We start from the raw sequence: 19,195 nt of genomic DNA, 5'->3' as shown, positions 1-19,195 counted from the left end.
TGGTGCCCAGTTAGTCTCAAAGAGTTGACTGTTGTCAGGAATAAATTCCTCATGAGTATTACTGTTCACAACTCACTTTATAGGCCTGTTTTTCATTTAGATGAATAGTAACCTCCCTGGGTGGATTAAAGGTGTCAAGAGTATCAAGGATGTCAAGGTTCACTGTTTTGGGAGTGCCACAAAGCTCTAATAGACCGGCAAAACTGGTATTTCCATGATTTCAAAATTTTTTCAACGTTTTTTTAAATAAACTGCCTGAAGGAATGGGATGCAGGCAAAAGACTGAACAGTAGTAGTATTAATAAGTCAGTATCTTGAATTTGGCTTGTTTTTCTCATATGTGTATGCATAAATATATGAACACAGAGAACATGGAGCCCTGATGCACAGTGTTTAAATACTTGGCTCTTAACCAAAAGATGAGCAATGCAAGCCCACCATCTGCTCCCTGGCAGATGATAGCTTCTATAAAGACTTACAGACTTGGAAACTGCCTATGGGGCAGACAAAGAAAGGTCACTGAGCCAGAACTGACTTAGTGGCAATGAGTTATATGACATGTAATATGATAGAGAATTTAGACTTCTGAATTATCAGTACAAAAATAAAATAATTACTTTTGCTGTTACAAAAATTATGCAGTAATATTTTTATTAAAATTGTTCTCTTGTAGATCACTGAGTACAGATTATTAGATGATAATATTTGAGACAATATACTAATGGATTATTCCTGCTGCTCAACTAGAAAACAAAGTTATGCTGCCATCTAATGGTAACACACATAAGAATTCTGGTTTTATCAAATGCCAGTGATCTTACTTCTTTGGACACATGTCACTTCTTCTCTGATATGCTTTCCTAAACTCTTCACCAAGCATATCGATATCATCCTCTTTTTTAATTACTCCCTGCAAGAGAAAAATATTATGGATTACTTCCGCATACCAGAATATTTCACCACATGTCTTTAACACTATTATAGACATAAAGTTAATAAAAAGTTATTCCAAAATAAATGAAATCAACTCAGTAAACTTAAAGAAATATTTAGGATTATCAATATTTTCTAAAAATTATGACATTAGTACAATTTTAGATTGGTTCTCTCAAATGGTCCTATTCAATTTATCAGCTCCAGGGAAGAAATGTGATATGAATCTAGATTCTGCTACTTTACAATTACTACCATTTGGATTGGCCAGACAGGAAGGAATTTAACTTATACTTTACCCTAAACTTCTCTTTTCTTAAAATGTCTTCATTATTGCACATTTCTCCCCCCCTCCCTTCTCTCACCTCTCCCCTAGCCCACACTGCAATGCACCCATTATTCCAGATAGTTCTCATATAATGCATAATCTTACATTCCTTTCAGGTAGTTCTTCCTCTCTGTCCTAATGCAGCGTTCATTATCTATCCACTCTTTCCCCATTCCCTCCCACCCACATCTGTCCTATTTTATAACAGCTGTTTACAGTATATGTCCTTTTGTGACTGAGACAGCACTTAGCATAATGTCCTCAAACTCCCCCATGCAGAGCAATGTTTTACTATTTCATTATTTTTCAGTGCTGTGTATTATTCCATTGTGGGGATGTACCCTAATTTTTTATCCATTAGTTTATTGATGGGCACTTGGGTTGCTTCTATATCTTTACTATCATGAATAATGTGGCAAAAAACATGAGTGTGCATACATCTGAGTTGTGGATCTGGTTTCTTTAGGGTATATTCCCAGTAGTGGAACTGCTGAGTCAAATAATATTTCTATTTCCAACTTTTGAGAGAGCACTAGACCACCTTCAATAGTGGTTATACTATTTTACATTCCCATCAGCAGTGAGTAAGAGTTCCAATCTCTCCACAGCCTCTCCATCATTTGTTGTTTGCTGCCCTTCTGAAGTTTTCTATTGTTGCTGGGGTGAACTGATATTACATAGTTGTTTTGATTGATTTGCATCTCTCCCATAACTAGGGATATTGAACATTTCTTCATGTGTTTGTTTCTCATGAGTATCTTCTTTGGTGAAGTGTCTGTTCATATTCTGTCCCCATTTTGTAAAGGGTTGTTTCCTTTTTCTTATTGAGGTGTGTACCGTACACTTATGTCTGAAACAGCTCTACCATGTGAAACGAGGGAGACCAGGGTCTGAAGGACTGAGCTTACTACTAACTTTCATGCAAGAAGTGGACTGCACATGCCTCAGTTCTGTGGCTAATGAGGCAACATTCATTGATGTAGGAAAGAATCCAGGTTTGGAGCTAAACCACTTAAACATGCCTTTGAAATTCATCATTCATTTTCTTTTCCTTTTTATAGGAAAAGGCTTTTTGAATAAATTACTTAAATATCTACTTGTCTTGACATCTAAAGGATCTAAATACTTCTCTTGATTTGAGACTATTACAGCCTAAAGACCATTATACACCTCCTTTCTTCCACAATTTCAAAAAAAGCCAATTAAATCCTTAGACTGTCTCGGAATTCAGTCCATTTTATCAATTACGTAGTACTGTTGTCATCAATACATCATTTCATATACAGGAATCTTGCCTAACCAATTAGACAATTTATGGTCCTTAAGGACAGGCAATAATTACTGATAATGCTCTATTTCTCCAGGATTACTTAGCATTGGCTGATATAAAGTATGCACTTGATTCTTCTAATTGAATAAAATATAAAATGAAATTTCCATGTTTGAAGAATAGTGATTTTATTTATCCTTGGCTTCATGAAACTTACTATGTTATAGCCACAATGTATCTCTTAAAAGTACACGAAAATATGTTACCTTCTGGAATTGTTAAAAACTATCATTTCTGCATTAGTAATAATTTACTATTACACAGCAGATTTGTCTCTGACTCAATTTAAATATGTATCTGTTATTAGTATTACAAATTACAACATTTTCATATACATGTTATCATCTTTGGTATACCAAAGCATCACAAATCTAGGTTCTTTTCTGGGTTTCCTTAACCCCAAAAAAAGACTTCTTTCCCTGAAAGAAGCGACAGGAAAACCTCCAGAATATAAGTTCTGGAGCTCATATTCAAAGAGCATGCCAAAACCATTGCAATCATGGATCCAGAGAAGTTAAAATACAAGGTCCCATTGCCACTTAGTAACAAGGCAATAAGTGAGTAAAATCTAGGTCCTCTAAAAATCTCTAAAACTGTGATTTCCCCATCTATTATTTCCTGGGTTTTCCCACTACTTCCTATTCAGATTACACATTCAGTGACTTACTTTTGGAAGATATCCTAGTAATTTTGTAGCATGTTCTTTGAGAAGTTTTATTCTTTCTTCTTCAATAATTGTATTAATGCACCCCTGTCGTCTTTGTTGAAGTTGCCACTCTTCCAGTTCACGTTGCTGGAGATAGACATAAAATTTTATTGTTATAATAAGGTTCATTAATATTATAAGAAATTTTCAAATAAAACTATTTGCATGTTGCTAGGAGGAGCAATTCCTTAGAGAGGGACATAATGCTTGGAAAGGTATAGAGTTGGAGGAGGAGAGGAAGACCCTCGACCAGGTGGATCAACACAGTGGGCTCTAACGTGTCATGAAGTGTGAGGAAGGTACAGGATAGGACAGGGTTCTGATCTGTTATTAGTAAGGGTTGTTAATGGGTCATGCTTGACTCAATGTCACCTAATAACAACTATTTGTTTTACTGTAATGGTCTGGAACCTACATCACAGTATCTCCGAGGTCTACCTGCCTCTATGTAGCACAAGAGCAGTACCAAGAGTTCTAGAAAGAGAGAATTTCTCAGGAAATAATGCTTAATAGTCTCTTGACAACCACACCAAAAGTCCATGATATAAATTTGAAAAAAAAATTAGGAGTTCATTATGATTTCTTTGGACAATTCCTGGTCAGGAATATCTGTGTCCTCTGCCTAGTTTGCTATAAATAGCAAAGTTGCTGTGTGAAGACAAAGAAGGGTGGGGGGCATGACACAATCATCTCCAATGCCATTTAAAACTGGAATTGCTTCACAGGAGCATATTTATTTTTGTCTACTCTCAAACAATTGGTGGTGAGAATCTTTGTTTTCTTGATGTTGAGCTTCAACCCCTACTGAAAGCTGCAGTGCTTGAATTGCAAATGCCTCAAGTCCTCCTCAGTTTTCTAAATAAGACTGTGTCATCTTCATAATGCAGGTTTTTGATGAGTCTTCCTCCAATCCTGATGCCACATTCCTCCTCATGGAGCCCAGCCTCATGGATGATCTATTCTGCATATAGATTGAAAAAGTACGGAAATAGGATGCATCTCTAGTGTATACCTTTCTTGAATTTGAACCATGTAGTGTTTTCTTACTCAGTTCTGACAAGTGCCTCCTGGTCCAAGAATAAGTTTCATATAAGCACAAATAAGTGTTCTGGGATTCCCAACCATCTCAGAGTCAGCCATAGTTTGTTGTGATCCACAGTGTCAAATGCCTTTGCACAGTCAATGAAACACAGACATTCCTCTGTTACTCTCTGCTTTCAGCCAAGATCCATCCAATATTGGCTATAATATCCCTAGTGCCATGGACTCTTCCAAACCCAGCTGTACATCGGCAGTTCTCTGCTGATGTGCTGTTCCATTCATTTTTGGATAATAGTCTTTAGGATCTTGCTTGCATGTGATAGTAATGATATTATTTTATAATTTCCGCACTTTGTTGGGTCACATTTTCTTGAAATGGGAACAAATATGGATCTCTTCCATTCAGTTGGCCAGGTGGTTGTTAGCTCTAAAAAAATCTCATAAGAAAAATTTCATACATATTAAACAATCACTCCCTACTTCTCCTTTGTCCCTGAGAATCACCAATCTGCTCTGTCTCACTGTGGATATTTCATATAAATAGAATTGTACAACACATGACCTTTTGTGCCTAGATTCTTTAACTTTGCATGTTTCAAGGTCTGACCATCCAGTTTTCCTTTTTATGGCTGGAATAATATTCCACTGTGTATATAATATACTATGTCTAGTCATTAATCTGATGATGGACATATGAGTTGTTTCCATCCTTTGGCTTCTGCAAATAAAGTTGCTCTCAAGAGTCATGTAAAATAGCTCGGTCTTCCTTTTAATGTCTTTTGTGTCTACAGGCAGTCTTTGGGATACAAACTTCTGATTTATATACAACCAATAGTTAGGAACCAACACTAAGTTATTAAAAATTTGAGACACATTAAATGATTCATAATAACAAATAAGCACTACATTATAAAATGCATCAAAACATCATTATTACTATATTATGTTAAAGATGTTATTGTCTTTGTAAGTGTTTCAGGGTTTTTATGCATAGGAACATTCACCATACTAAAACAAATGCTTTGTTACTCCTTATGTACATATTTTACTTAAAGATAGATTTGACTTAAAGATAGATTTAGGAATGAAGCTTATTTGTGATTTCTTATTTTGGACTCCTTGTACTTGTGAGATATTGTTTGTTTAGTAACCTTTCTAAACTATTTTTGGAAAGTCTTTGTTCATGTGTGGTCTCTGACAGCTCTGTTCCTATAGCCAGTGTTCAATTATTACTTTGATAAGAGCTCTTCCATTGTATATCAGGAATCTACTCCTAACAACAACAATAATAAAAAAATAACTCAGAAAAAGCTGTCTCTGTCTTTGTGGATGGGCCCTGTGCTGAGAGGCCCTACCTCAGCAGCACTCTGTAACTTTTTGTCTCAGCAGCTGTGTTTTGTTTACTTGTCTATCAATATGTTTTCCAGATTTTTATTGTGATTTGAGTAAAAGTTCATAAAGCAAACTGGTTTTCCATTCAACAATTCATACACTGTCAGTATTTTCAAGGAATGTCCTATGCATAACTTGCTTTCCCCTTGAATTCAGCAAAACTGCAAAGGCAAGCACCTTGCTTCAGTTCCTCAGGCAGTCCCAGACAGGCTACAGCAGACAAAACTCTGTGAGAAAAAGCGCTGCTCTGTTTGTTCCAGTACTAGAGACCGAGTCCACATTGGGATGTACTGGCCATATTCAAGGCCCCCCTGAGCCAGGAAGGGGCAAGGAAATGCCCAGTTGCCTTTTTCTTGATCCAGCATGTACTTGGTTGCTGTAAGCCTTTGACTATTTCCTAGAGTTCTGACAACATTAATGCAGTTTTATTCTAGGTTTCTGTGGAGAGAAAAACCTTTGGGCTATTCTTCTGTCACTTTTCTGACAGTCTAATAGATGCATATTGTTACTGATCCTCAAGCAACACTGACAGCTGGAGTATTGAAAATAAAGTCATGCTTCTACCCATTGATAGCTCTTTCCACAGATCTGGGATCAGAAAGAGTAACAAAGTAACTGGAGTAAAGGGGGTAGGTGTGTCAGAGTCAGTGAGAATGGCTCAGAATAGGGCAAGATTCAGAGTTACTGTACATAAGGTTGCAGGCAACTCAAAGGCATATAACAACAACAAGGTAAAATGCAGTACAAGAATTGTACATGGCATTTTTACTGAAAAGTCTGCTGTTAGGGACCTCTCCAGAGTACCGAAGAGCAATGGTGTCACTCTGGAGTCTAAGGTGTGCCTGATACAGGCCATGGTCTTTGCAATTACTTGCTATGCATCAGAGATCTGGACAATAGCTAGGGAAGATAGAAGGAGAATTGATGCCTTTGAGCTGTGGTGCTGGAGAAGAGTGTTGAGGGTACCATGGACTGCTAAGAAAACAAAGAGGTTCATCCTGGAGAGGGTTAAACCAGGCGGCTCCTTGGAGACAAGGATTCTGAAGCTTCATCTGACATACCTGGACATGCTGCAAGGAGGGACCAATCCGTGGAGAAGGACATCATGCTTGGGAGGGTGGAGGGACAGCGCAGGAGAGGAAGACCCTCTATGAGGTGGATTGATTCAGTGTTTGGATCAATGGGGGTAGGTGTGTCAGAGGTAGTGAGACTGGCACAGGATAGAGCAGGGTTTAGGGCTGTTGTATGCAGGGTTGCTATGAGTTGCAGGTGACTCGACAGCACATAACAACAACAACACTTATTTTTTTAGACTACATTTCTGACTCCGTTATAGCAGAGGTGCTTATAATTAACACTAGGTTTGGTCCAACTGAATAAAACTTGTCATGTGGCAGCTTCCATGAATCTTTCCTATGTACTTCCCTCTATCCTTTCTCCATTTCCTTCTTTCTGTTGTTTGAAGCATGAGCATGAGGCTCGAAATCCAAATCAGACCATGAAGAAAAAGAGAATTGCAAAAGAATGCCACAAATAAAAGCTAGGGGCTTAGGTTCCCAAAGTATGAAATAGAGTCCCCATTCCACCTTAAATTAGAAGATAATTTCAGAAGTGCAATGGGATACTGTCTGAGAATACTGAATACTGTCTGGGATACTGAAAGAGAAGCTGGACTTATAAATTACAGCTGAGATTGAATGAGTAGGATTTAGTGGTTCAGTGAGAAATATTAAGTGAGAGAGATGCGGGGAATGCACGAATGATTTCAGATTATCAGGTTTGGGTAAATGAGTAGCTGGATTGTCTTTAAGATTTAGGATACAGGAGTTAGAAAGGCTTGTCCATTATATTCACCTTTGGAAATCTAAATTCAAAGGTACCACACAAGATTTCCAACTATGTCCTTCAGGAATTTAGAAAAATGGCAGTAAAACAGTGGTGTTAATTTAACCGGAGAGGAAAACCAAAAATTTTCTGGAAGAAGCAAAGGAAGGAGCTGTCTTGCTTGAGTTAAATGATTATACCATTAGATTCTCTCACCATACACATCGCTGCTTGCTGGTTTTAGGTTTATTCTGCTCCTACACTAGAATGTTCTCCCAAGACTCAGTCACTGGACCTCTGATTATTTCTCAGTATAATACAATACAGTCTTTGAAGTAACATATTGGCGTGAACTCTTTGCTACTTATTTCCAGACCTGCATTTCTTTTTAAAAAAAATTTTATTTTATTAATTTTAATGAACATTTACAGATTCTGGATTTCCATTCATTCATTGCAGACCTGCATTTCTAAAATAAACTTGACCTAAGCTGTACTCTTTTATTCAACTGCCTTCAGAGTATTTTCCACTTGCATATTTATTCAAATGTAATATGCATAGTATGTAAATAATTATCATTTTTAACTCCACTTTTACCAGTACTTATATTCCTTAAACTTTCAATGTTTGACAATTTAGAATTATTTTAACTATTCGTTCCACTCTACTTATATGGTAAAAGATATCATTCCATTCTCTTCCTTTAAAAATGTTTAAACGTATCCATTGCTGTCAATAAGTTCTCATCTCCTTACACTTGAATTACTTATTCACTAAAGACCAAAGTAATAGTATTCTATTATTAGTAGCAGTGTTAATTCCCTCCCACTAATCCATATCCAGTTGGTGACCATGACTCATTAACTCTCTCTCCTTGACATCTGCTCAATGGATCCTTCAATTTACATGAGGGTTTAGTACCCATAACTGAGATTATTTTATTAATTTCTTGACTGGTTTTATACTTACTCCTCTGACATCTACCCTCAGTGCTATTATTTGGGTTGTCTTCCATAATTCTTTATCATTTCTACTGTCAATAAGATTAATTCCATCTTCTTGAAAACAGTATCCAGAGGGAGTTATGATCTGATTCTTTTCTCTCCCATACTTGGGCCATTATGATGTTCTCATAGGTGTTTAATGTATCTTTATTTTTAAAAGATTTTTCTTACTTTAAACTATGCTTCACAGATAATATTAACTTAGATTTTTCTTCTGGTTCTCAACACCAGTTTGGTGTCTGGCACAACACATTTTTTTAAATGCATTAGAAAATGGCTCATTATTATTAAACAGACACTTAACATTGTGTGGCGTGTAAATGGTTCAGTGGATTAATAAACCAATGCATTGCTGTTCAGTAACAATGACCCCCCAAAAAAGAAAGAAAAAAAACACAACGGACCCACCACTGCCACCAAAAATTCCAAGCCTTTTCTTACTTTGTCTTCGAGGAACTGTTTACGACGTTCTTCAAGGAGTTTTTCCACAGCCTTTTTGTGGTCTAATTGCTTCATTCTTTGTTTTTGAGCATTCATTAATTCAATTCGATCATCCTCAGCTAGTTTAGCTAGCATGGCTTTTCTAAAGCTCTCTTCTTCCTCTTTTGCAGCCTGTAAGATTAATTCTTTCAATGCCATTTGTTCTTCAAAATTTTGCTTCATCTCCTTTTGTTTTCTCAGTTTTTCTTCTTCTTCTTCCTATAAGAATATGGCAAAAAAGTTAGTTAAATAGCTGTTTATTTTTATCTGATTCCTAGAACTCTTACTCACTCACTGCCATAAATCAAAATTAGAACTGACTCATAGCTGATTCTTTGTTGGCTTTCCAAGACTCTAAATCACCCAGGAGGTGCCTATCTTTCTCCATCAGAGTTGCTGGTGGACTTATAGAAAGGGTGGAAAAGAGTTGTTTTATGTTTCAACTCAACAACGCAACTCAACTTACTGCTCTCTAGATGGAATCAACTCATAGCTGACCCTGTGAAGACTTTCAGAGGTAATAAACTACATGAGAAGAGACTGTCCATCTTTCTCCCACAGAACAGGTGGTAGATTCAAACCACCAATCTTTGGGATGGCAGCACAACTTCCTCATGAACAGGCCACCCAAGCTGCCTTTCTTCTTAGTTACAATATGAAAGCACAAACTTTCTAATCCTTTTCAAGGTAAACCTTTGCCTGATTGTTTAAAATCTGGTTGGATAGAAGTCATGCTGCCACTGTATTAGCATACCGCATTGGCCAAATCTGCTGCAAAAGGTCTCTTTTAAAAGTTTCAAAAATAAAGGTGTCACTTTGAGGACTAAATACAAAATCAAACTAACTGCCATCAAGCGGGACACCCTTCATCAGGTTTCCGGTGCTGTAAATCCTTATAGGAAGACACTGCCCATCCTTCTCTCTCAGAGCAGCTGGTAGATTTGAACAGTTAGAGACACAGCCTCTTTCTTAGCAGTGCAACCCCATGGACAAAGGCTTGGAACTTTCAAACTTTCAATTATTTCAGATGCATGCAAAAGCTGAACAATCAAAGTGAAAGAAACAAATTGCAGAAGAAATTATCCTGTCTTTACCTAGTTTTCCATTTTAATTTGTATATATTTACTATCTTTTGTCTATATTCAGAATTAACACATACATTACATTTGGAAAAAAGTTGACATAAAAGTTTTTGTACACCAGAGTTTACTATAGCTTGTGAAATTTGTACCATTTAAGTATCCTTACTTGGATGGAGCTCTGGTAGTGTAGTCTGCAGTGGGTGGTGCTGCTAACCTAAAGGTGGTGTCTCTCTGGCAGTCTGAATCCACTAACAGCTCATCAGGATAAAGATGGGCATCCCCTAGATTTACAGCCTCCAAAAACCTGCCAGAGGGTCGGTGATGAATCAGTTCTGAAGCCACAACAATGATGTTAACTTCAAAATCTCATGTGAAACTTCTGTCCAAATCAATTATAAGTCATTTCTTTTTCCAACTCCCTCACATTTATGAAGTAAAACCTGCTTTTTCCATTGCTCGTCTTCTACTACTTATATTTTTTTTAAATTTACAAATAATAATCCACCAACAGTTAACAGAAGCTTTCATGGAAATTCAAACCTATTTTCAAATTTAAACTGATTTTGAGTAGGTGAGGTCTTGTCATGTAAACTTTTTCTCACACACATTTTATTTTGAAAAACAGCAAGCATATTGAAAAGTTGAAAGAAGTTTACAGTGATCATTCACATTTAATGCCAAAACATTTTACTATTCTTGCTGTATTATATCTATGAACCAGACACAATGTTCTTCACTAATAAAATAATTTGAAGAAACTACTAACAAAAAAAAGACCCCTTATAACTGGAATAATAGACAGCCTCAAGATAGAAGACATCAGGATTTAATTCTTCTTGGCTCAACAATCAAAGCCTGTGGCAACAGGAGTTAGGAAACCAAATTCTGTATCACATTAGCAAATCTGCAGCAAAAGACCTTTTTAAAGTGTTCCAAAAGCAAAAATGTCACCTGGGAACTTGAATGTGTCTGTCCCAAATCATGGTAATTCAATCTATTTCACATGCATTCAAAAGATGGACAACAAAAAACAAAGGCCAAATAAAACTAACGCATTCAAATCGTTGTGCTGGAAAACACTAACTGTACCTTTAACTACCAAAACAACAAATCACTATGTATGACCTGGTGCAAGTACAGCAAGAATAAATCTAAGTGAAGATGGTAGGTCTATATTACAGTCTTGCTTGTTTTGAACTAGTCATCGAGAAAGATCGATTGCTAGAGAAGGACATCACAGTTGGCAAACTAAAAGTTCCGTTAAAACTAACAAGATCCTCAGTTAGACGGACTTACTTGGAGGCCACAATAACGGACTCAAACAAAAGAATTATTCTAAAGGGCAGCACAGGACCAGGCAATGTTTTGACCTGTTTTAAGTTTATTCCTTATTAAGCTGAACCTACATCACAGCAACTAATAAGAACTGTAAATTTTAGAATTATCTATATGGGATCACACTGACAATAGCAACTCAAAAGAGATAAGAAATGAGAGTTTACTGAGTTTGTTAGTGGGGAGAGCAATTCAGCAAAGGAGTGTGAGAATGATTGTATAACATGAAAAATGTAACCAATGTCACTTAATTACACATGTAGAAACTGCTGAATTGGTGAAGTTTGGGTGGAGGGGGTGGGCAGGGAGAAAAGTACAACAATGAATGAATGGAAACCCTAAGTCTCTGTAAACTTTCATTAAAATTAATAAAAGAGAGGGAGAAAATAAAAGAAATAAAATTGAAAAAAGAAAATTGAAACTGACATAAATTTTAAATCTTTCCTCTAGCAAGTTTTGTCTGATTCTGATACAAACTAAAAGGAAATATCCCTCAATTGTTCAATTTATCACTTAACACTTGTATTAATATGTGTTCTTTCAGACAATAGAAATCTGTTCTGATTTATGCAGAAAGAGATTTACTACAACTTTCAAGAGGGCCAAAGAAACCATGCTTCAATTCCATTATAACTCTGCTACAGCTACCATAAATGATATGATCTTCCTCCATGTGGATACTATCTCACTTTATTTACTTCCTTGGACTGGACTGGGAATAGGGCTGAGGGTAGGAGGAAGGGGACCTTGGGGTGAAGTGGAAGGCAGTCAATTGCAAAAGAAAATCTAGATAACATGAAGAATGACAAGGGATGTCTGAGAAACATAGTTTAGCTTTTCCATCTTTAAAATAAGACAAATTTTAAAAAGAAGTAGGAGTGTGTTGCATAAGCCAATCTGCAGTATAGCATCTTTATTCATTATATATATGTTGACTATTCAAATTCTTCTTCACCCAGCCATACTTTTGAATCCCTTTTCAAATCGTACCTTCTCCATCAGTCATAGCTGACTCTTCAGCAGGTTTTCAGAGGCAGTAAGTCCCATGGGAAGAGACAGCTCATCCTTCTCCCATGGAGAAGGTAGATGGTGGATTTGAGCTGTGTGCTTTTCAGATTATAGTGCAGCTTCTTGCTACTAGGCCACTAGAGCTCCTTAGTAGATCCACTGAAACCTGTCTACCACAGGTGAATTTACTTTTATTCGAAATACTGGTGGCATAGCTTCTATCATCACAGCAACACATAAGTCACCACAGAATGGCAAAATGATAGACAAATCATGGTTGAACACCTAAGCGTTCAGGAAATATCATTTGGTCAAGAACTAAAGGATAAAGTCAAAGTTGCAATGAAATGCAGCCCAGGAATTAGTGGAATATCAACTGAAGTATTTCAATACATAGACAGAATCCTGGATGTACCCCCTGGCCTATGCCAAGAAATTTAGAAGAAGTGACTAGAAGAGATCTGTATTTGTTTGCAGTGCAAAGAAAAGTGATTCAAAAGAAAGTGGAAATTATGGAACCATTTCATTAATAGCACATGCAAGTAAAGTCTTTTGCTGTTAGGTGTCATTGAGTGAATGTGAGAGAATAGCTTTTTTTAAAAGAGCAAAGGAAAAGTACGCTTCTTGTAATAACTGCATCTGACTGGTATTCTGGCACAAGTATACTACAGAACACCAACTGCCCAAATGTAAAACACACTATTCTTATAGAGAGCTGCCCTAGTCTAAGGAAATGTCATACTTAAAGTCCAAACCTAACTCACTGCTGTTGAGTTGAATCTAACTTACAGCAGCTCTTTAGGACAGAGCAAAATGTCCCTGCAAGGTGTACGTGACTGGAATCTTTATGAAGCTGACTGTAAAAACTTAAAAACCTGGTACACAAGTTAAATGAGCAGAAAGGCATCCTAACCGTAGAACATAAACACTCTTGCAAAAGACTGTACTTACAGGGTATTTATTCTAACACTTCAGTCTAACACTTCATTAGGGAAGATGGTGCACTGCCAACCCTAAAGCAGCCACTCTGAATGTCCTGGCTGCTTCACAGGAGAAAGATGGGCAATCTTCTCCAGAGCAATTTAAAGCCTCTGAAAACCCATTGCGGGGTCAGCTATGAGTCAGTTTTGATTTGATAACACACAGCAACAGCAGCAATGCTTCATCATTCCTCCCATGAATGAAAATAAAATATCATAAATGTTCACCTGTTTACATGATACAGAAAATTAGGAATGTATGATGAAGTGTTAAGATGTATTAAAAAGGCAGCTTTACTACCTCACCTCAAAAGGATCTACTTTATGTGAATACTTTTTTCAATTTACAGTCTTACTTTTAGTTTTTTCTTATCTATTTCAGCTTGCTCTTCCTGGTATAATTCTTGCCTCACTTGTTCCAAATCTTCATGTTGCCGCAACCTTTCTTCTAATTTCTGAGTCAGCTATAGAATTGGAAACACACAATTATTCACATGAACAAAATTATATAACCACTATCTCTGAATTTCTCATTAGAGAAGTGATTATATTAATACCATATTCTGAAGCTGTAGTCTTTTTTCCTCATATTCTCTAATTTTTGCTATCCGATCTTCTTCTCTTTGTTTCTGCACATTGGCAAACTCTAAAATTTTTCTGTTTTCTTCTTCCATTTCCTCACGTTTCTTTTGCCGCCAGACATTCCGCTCTTTCTGAAACTCTTCTATATACCTTCGCAGTGCATTCTTTTTTTCCAACTTTTGTTGTCTTTCCCTAAAAAAGCAATAATATATAGTTTTATAAAAAAGATAATATAGCAGATTTAAGTTTAAAAAAGCAATTTCTTTTTGTTGATAATGTAGCGGGGAAAGGCTTTCATTTTCAGTCTGTTCATTCATTTATGCAACAAACATTATAAGCACCTATTCTATTCTGCTAAATATAATGGCAGGTACTGATTTATCCTCGTTTAAATGTTGCTATGCCTCTCTTAGGGAGCTCTCGTGGCCTAATGGTAAGAATCTTTGCTGCAATTTCAAAGGCACACAGTTCAAATCCACCAGCTGCTCCACAGGAGGACGGGCAATCTCCTGCCATGCGATTCCTGCTTCTGAAAATCTGCTGGATGGTCAGCTATGGGTCAGTTCTGACTTGATAGTACACAACAATGACAACAAGACTGTCTTAAAAATTAAAATTCAAACTCACTGCCATTGAGTTGGTTCTGACTTGCAGTGACTCTCCACCAGGTTTCTGAGGCTGTACATTTTAATGGGAAAGGACTGCTCATCTTTCTCTCACAGTGCCTCCACAGACAAACACAGCTTTTGAGTTAACAGTACAACTTGCTACAGACTATGCCATCTATAAACCATGAATGACGTTTTTATGCATCTAATTTTAGAAAGGTCACAAACTGTTTGCATAAGCTTTGCCATCGTTATACACTTAAGCAGTCTGCCAAGGACATTAATCAGAAAGCATGTGTTCTGACATACACTATGGACATGTTGTTGTTATGTGCCGTCGAGTCGCTTGTGACTCATAGCAACCCTATGTGCAACAGCCCTAAACTGTGCTCTGCCCTGTCCCAATCACACTGTCTTTGACACACCCATCCCGATTACCTCAGTCACTGAATCAATCCACCTCATAGAGGGCCTTCCCCTCCTGTGCTATCCCTCCACCCTCCCAAGCATGATGTCCTTCTCCAAGGACTGGTCTCTCCTCACAGCATGTCCAAAGTATGTTAGACGGAGCCTCAGAACATATTTAAGAAAAATGTTCAGTATTTCAGTCCTTTAAGAATTATTTCTTAGAATAAGATTACATGTTTATCAAGGATGGGAAAAGTTAGTTTCACTTTATATAATACTAACATTTATCCAAGCCATGGTCTTCTTAATTGCTTACTATGCATCTGAGGGATGGACAAGGACTAAGGATAACAGAAGAATTAATGCTTTTGAGTTGTGGTGCTGGAAAAGAGAATGGAACATATCACGCAGTGTCAAGAGAACAAACAGGTCAATCCTGGAGAGAATGAAACCAGTCTGATCTTTGGAAGATAGGATTTTTAAATTCTATCTCATATACTTTGGGCATTTTGTCAGGAGGGGTCAGTCCTTAGAGAAGGTCATCATGTTTGAAAGGGCAGAAGGTCAGCATAAGAGGAAAACACTGGATGAGATGAATTTCACAGTGACTATAGCAAAGAGGTTAGGTATGTTCGAGACGGTGAGGGTAGCAAGGTTCAAAGCTGTTGTTCACACGGTTGCTATGAGTTGTAGTTGACTCAAAGACACAACAACATTTACTAAGTCCTTAGTATGTATCAGGCACTGACCTAGGTGTCTTACATCGTCACCATAAAATGATGATAAATTTAATATCAGTATTTAGCCACTTAAGAATGTCAGGACAAACTTACAATTGATCTTCTTCATAGATCTTCCTAACAATTTCATCAATCATGAGTTTCTCTTTCAACAACTGCTCATAAGCTTCCTGCTTCTTTCTTTCTTGTTCTTCCAATTGCTTCTCTAAGTCACCATAGTACTGTGCTTTGACTTTGTTGCGTCTGTCCTCTGCGGCATTCTCCTCCTTTATTACTCTTTCATGCTCTTCCATCATGGTTCTAGCTATTTCAGCATCACGCTGCTGTTGTAAGAATAAAATTTATCTTTACATTTTCAAGTCTAAGCAGAGTATAACAGAATATTTTAACCAGATGTGATTCACTATTATAAAGCCTGTAACAGAAAATATTTCCACCATCTGGATAAAAAGTGAAGTTACTGCCATCAGGGGAATTTGGATGATGAGCTTAAAAAGGCTTTCATATTTTTAAAAGTGACTCTCTTGGGTAATATCTGACAGTGATAACTAGTAAATCCATACTTTGAAAAAACATAAAAATACAAGTACTTTATTAATAATGCAATTATTTAAACTACTAAAGCATTAGTCATCCTTTTTTTTTATTGTAAGTTGCTTTAGGCAATATACTTCATTTTTAGCTCCATTATGTATAAGTTTCTATTTAGAATAAGGATTATACTAACTTCTTGCCTACAGATCTGCTATTAAATGACTACCACTATTAAGCTTCTTCTAGGCTAAATTTTATTTCCTGTCACTGGCTTTTGAAGTCTCACCTTTTTACATATTAAAGATTCCATGCAGCCACTTTAACTTAAAAGAGTTCCATATGCCACTCTCCTGCTTTCTGAAGTTTTTAATTCACTCAACATCATTTCTTCTGCATTAGAGAAAATCCTGCTTCTTCAAGTGATCAGCTAAACCCTTAATTTATTCATTCATTTACACACAAAAAAGTTTCAAGTTAAAATATCTCTGAAATTCATAAAATTGCCATTAAATCCCATCCCAAATGCTGGAACAGCATCAAACACAAAAGATGAAACAGATCAAAATACAAACACTAAATGTCTTTTATGATCTGCTATCTTCAATATATACCATTAAAACAGCTTTACCAAAAGTCTCTTTTGTAGATCTTTCTTTGATATGTCGTACTAAGTTCTTTATAAAAAATATGAAATGGAAAAAAAATCATGCACAGAGTACTACACACTTACAGAAAGACAATGTTCTTGTTTTAGGGATAAGATTCAGAGAGGCAGGGCTAAAAGTAGCACTGAAGAATGGTGACAGTCAGGTCTTAAATTTGGTATCTGAATTTAATTTCTTTTTTATTTTTTGGAAGTTTATTACTATGACATTGTCATAAAAACTTATGATCTTGGTCATTCCTTCTTGTCTTTGTATAAAGCCAAAAAGAGATACAATGGCCTCTTTGACAGTCTTAAAGTGGACTCCACTAAAGTCACCAACAATCTGACCTTTGTGACCAAACCTTTGCAATTTCATCATTTCCCTCTATAAAACTCAAGCCATCATTCAGCACAAAGGCTATGATTTTCTGGCCGTTCTTGGTGATAAGGACTCTGACACACTTCGTAGTGGCAGAATTTGGCTACTTGGTCTCAACACTCACTTTTTCCAACACAATTCCTTTTGCATGAGAAGCACCTCCACAGGGGTTGGCCTTCAGAGCTGTGCCCAAATGGGCTTTTTTGTACTGTTTATCATGCCAGTTCTGGTACCATCAGCGGCTGCTCAGCTTTCTGGCAGTATGAAGACCTCAGCAGTTGCCTACATTGGCATGGCCATGGATTCCAGAAAAAGAGCTGAATTTAATTTCTGATAATCAATTTTATTTTTAAAATAGCCAAGAATTCTCTTGGGAGTCAAGTTGAAAGGTCTACAAATGTCTAAACAACATCAACTGACAGGATAATGAAAACTGCAAACCACCAGTTAAAGAATATATCTCTTGTTTATTCTTAAAAAGGTATTAAGGGGGAGAGGGTGGAGAAACAAACAAACAAAAAGGCTATTAAGTTGTACCAATAAGATGTAGGAAAGAAGTCTCTCCACCACTTCTTATCTCCTACCATACCATGCTGTTTAATCCTCTATACTTTTTGTCTATTAATACAAATGAAGACTCATAGATCTGTCCTTGGAGAAGGACATCATGCTCGGAAGGGTGGATGGACAGCACAGGAGAGGGAGACCCTGGATGAGATGGATTGATAACAGTGACTGGGGCTATGGGTGTTGGTGTGTCAGAATTAGTGACACTGGCTCAGGACAGGGAAGAATTCAAAGCTGCTATACATACGGTCGCTATGCATTGCAGGTGACTCAACCAATAACATTTTATGACAGGTTTGGAAGCAGGAGTGACATCCACTTCCTAAATAACTTGCCTCCAGAAACTCTATGAACTTATGATAAATGTCAATGGTTGTAGAAGGGCTTCAGGCCTTTTGTTCATGGGGTTGCTATGAGTTGTGCTCAGTTCAAAGGCAACCAACAACAACTATACACACACACACACACACACACACACACACACACATCATTTACAGCCAGTTATTATTATTTGGCACCCTTACTGTACTGCACAGGTTAAGTATTTTTGTATCATTCCTCTAATCATACAGGTGTATGTGGCATATATGTGCACAATGATATACAAAATATCTATTTATTTGTGTGTGTTTTTTAAAATATACATGTGTACAAGTTTATAAAAAGTACAAATGGTCAATAAACTATCCTTTAAAAATTTTTCTGTTATTTTTCCCCCCACAGGCTACAACATATTCTACCCAACTTTAAAAGCCTAATCACTGACCTCTACTTCTTCCTCTGTAATAGCTATGTAACATCTGTGAAAGAGATCAGCAGAGACAGAACTCCACTACTAAAATGCCATACACGTGAATAGGGAAATAGAGAAAGGTAAAGACTAGATGCCTCAATAAGACCTTCAAACACAGATCTGGCCTTTCTGTGTGATAATGACAGCTCAAGGGAACATGTGCACCTGATTTCTCTGCTTCTAAATGTTTCCTCAACAATAAATTGTATATGCACATTATGTAACATTACTGGTGAGTCCCCCTGAAACTCCTTTGCCCAAGAATGTATATAACTTTTGTACTGAACTTGGTAGTATTTTAAACACTAGGAAAATAAGCAGATTAAAAATAGCAACATAAGATAACTGTTTATAAAACAGGAAACTTCAACATAAACTTATATTTTTAACACATTTAAAAATAAAACTTAATAACATTCAAATATAATTGATTATACTATTTTATTTACACTGTGTTGGCAAGAAGTAATTAGAGACCATACGGAAAGCAAAGCA

At 36.7% G+C, this 19,195-nt stretch overlaps 1 protein-coding gene and 1 pseudogene across 1 annotated transcript in view; both read right to left on the bottom strand.

The window, feature by feature from the left end:
- Positions 1-817: 817 nt before the first annotated feature.
- MNS1 (meiosis-specific nuclear structural 1) overlaps positions 818-19,195 on the bottom strand; it is a 29,633-nt gene continuing 11,255 nt past the window's right edge. The window contains exons 6-11 of the mRNA XM_006894533.1: positions 15,875-16,104; positions 14,001-14,217; positions 13,800-13,907; positions 9,000-9,257; positions 3,259-3,384; positions 818-910 (exon numbers count right to left, since the gene is read on the bottom strand). Coding sequence (XP_006894595.1) covers positions 818-910; positions 3,259-3,384; positions 9,000-9,257; positions 13,800-13,907; positions 14,001-14,217; positions 15,875-16,104 — 1,032 coding nt within the window. The remainder of the gene's footprint in view (positions 911-3,258; positions 3,385-8,999; positions 9,258-13,799; positions 13,908-14,000; positions 14,218-15,874; positions 16,105-19,195) is intronic.
- LOC102860418 lies at positions 17,202-17,932 on the bottom strand (annotated as a pseudogene).

The sequence above is a fragment of the Elephantulus edwardii genome, unplaced genomic scaffold (genome assembly GCF_000299155.1).
Source record: "Elephantulus edwardii isolate Elephantulus edwardi_28Jun2011 unplaced genomic scaffold, EleEdw1.0 scaffold00145, whole genome shotgun sequence".
Lineage (NCBI taxonomy): Eukaryota > Metazoa > Chordata > Mammalia > Macroscelidea > Macroscelididae > Elephantulus > Elephantulus edwardii.
Note: the sequence above shows the minus strand (reverse complement) of the source record. Positions and strands in the feature narration are given on the sequence as shown.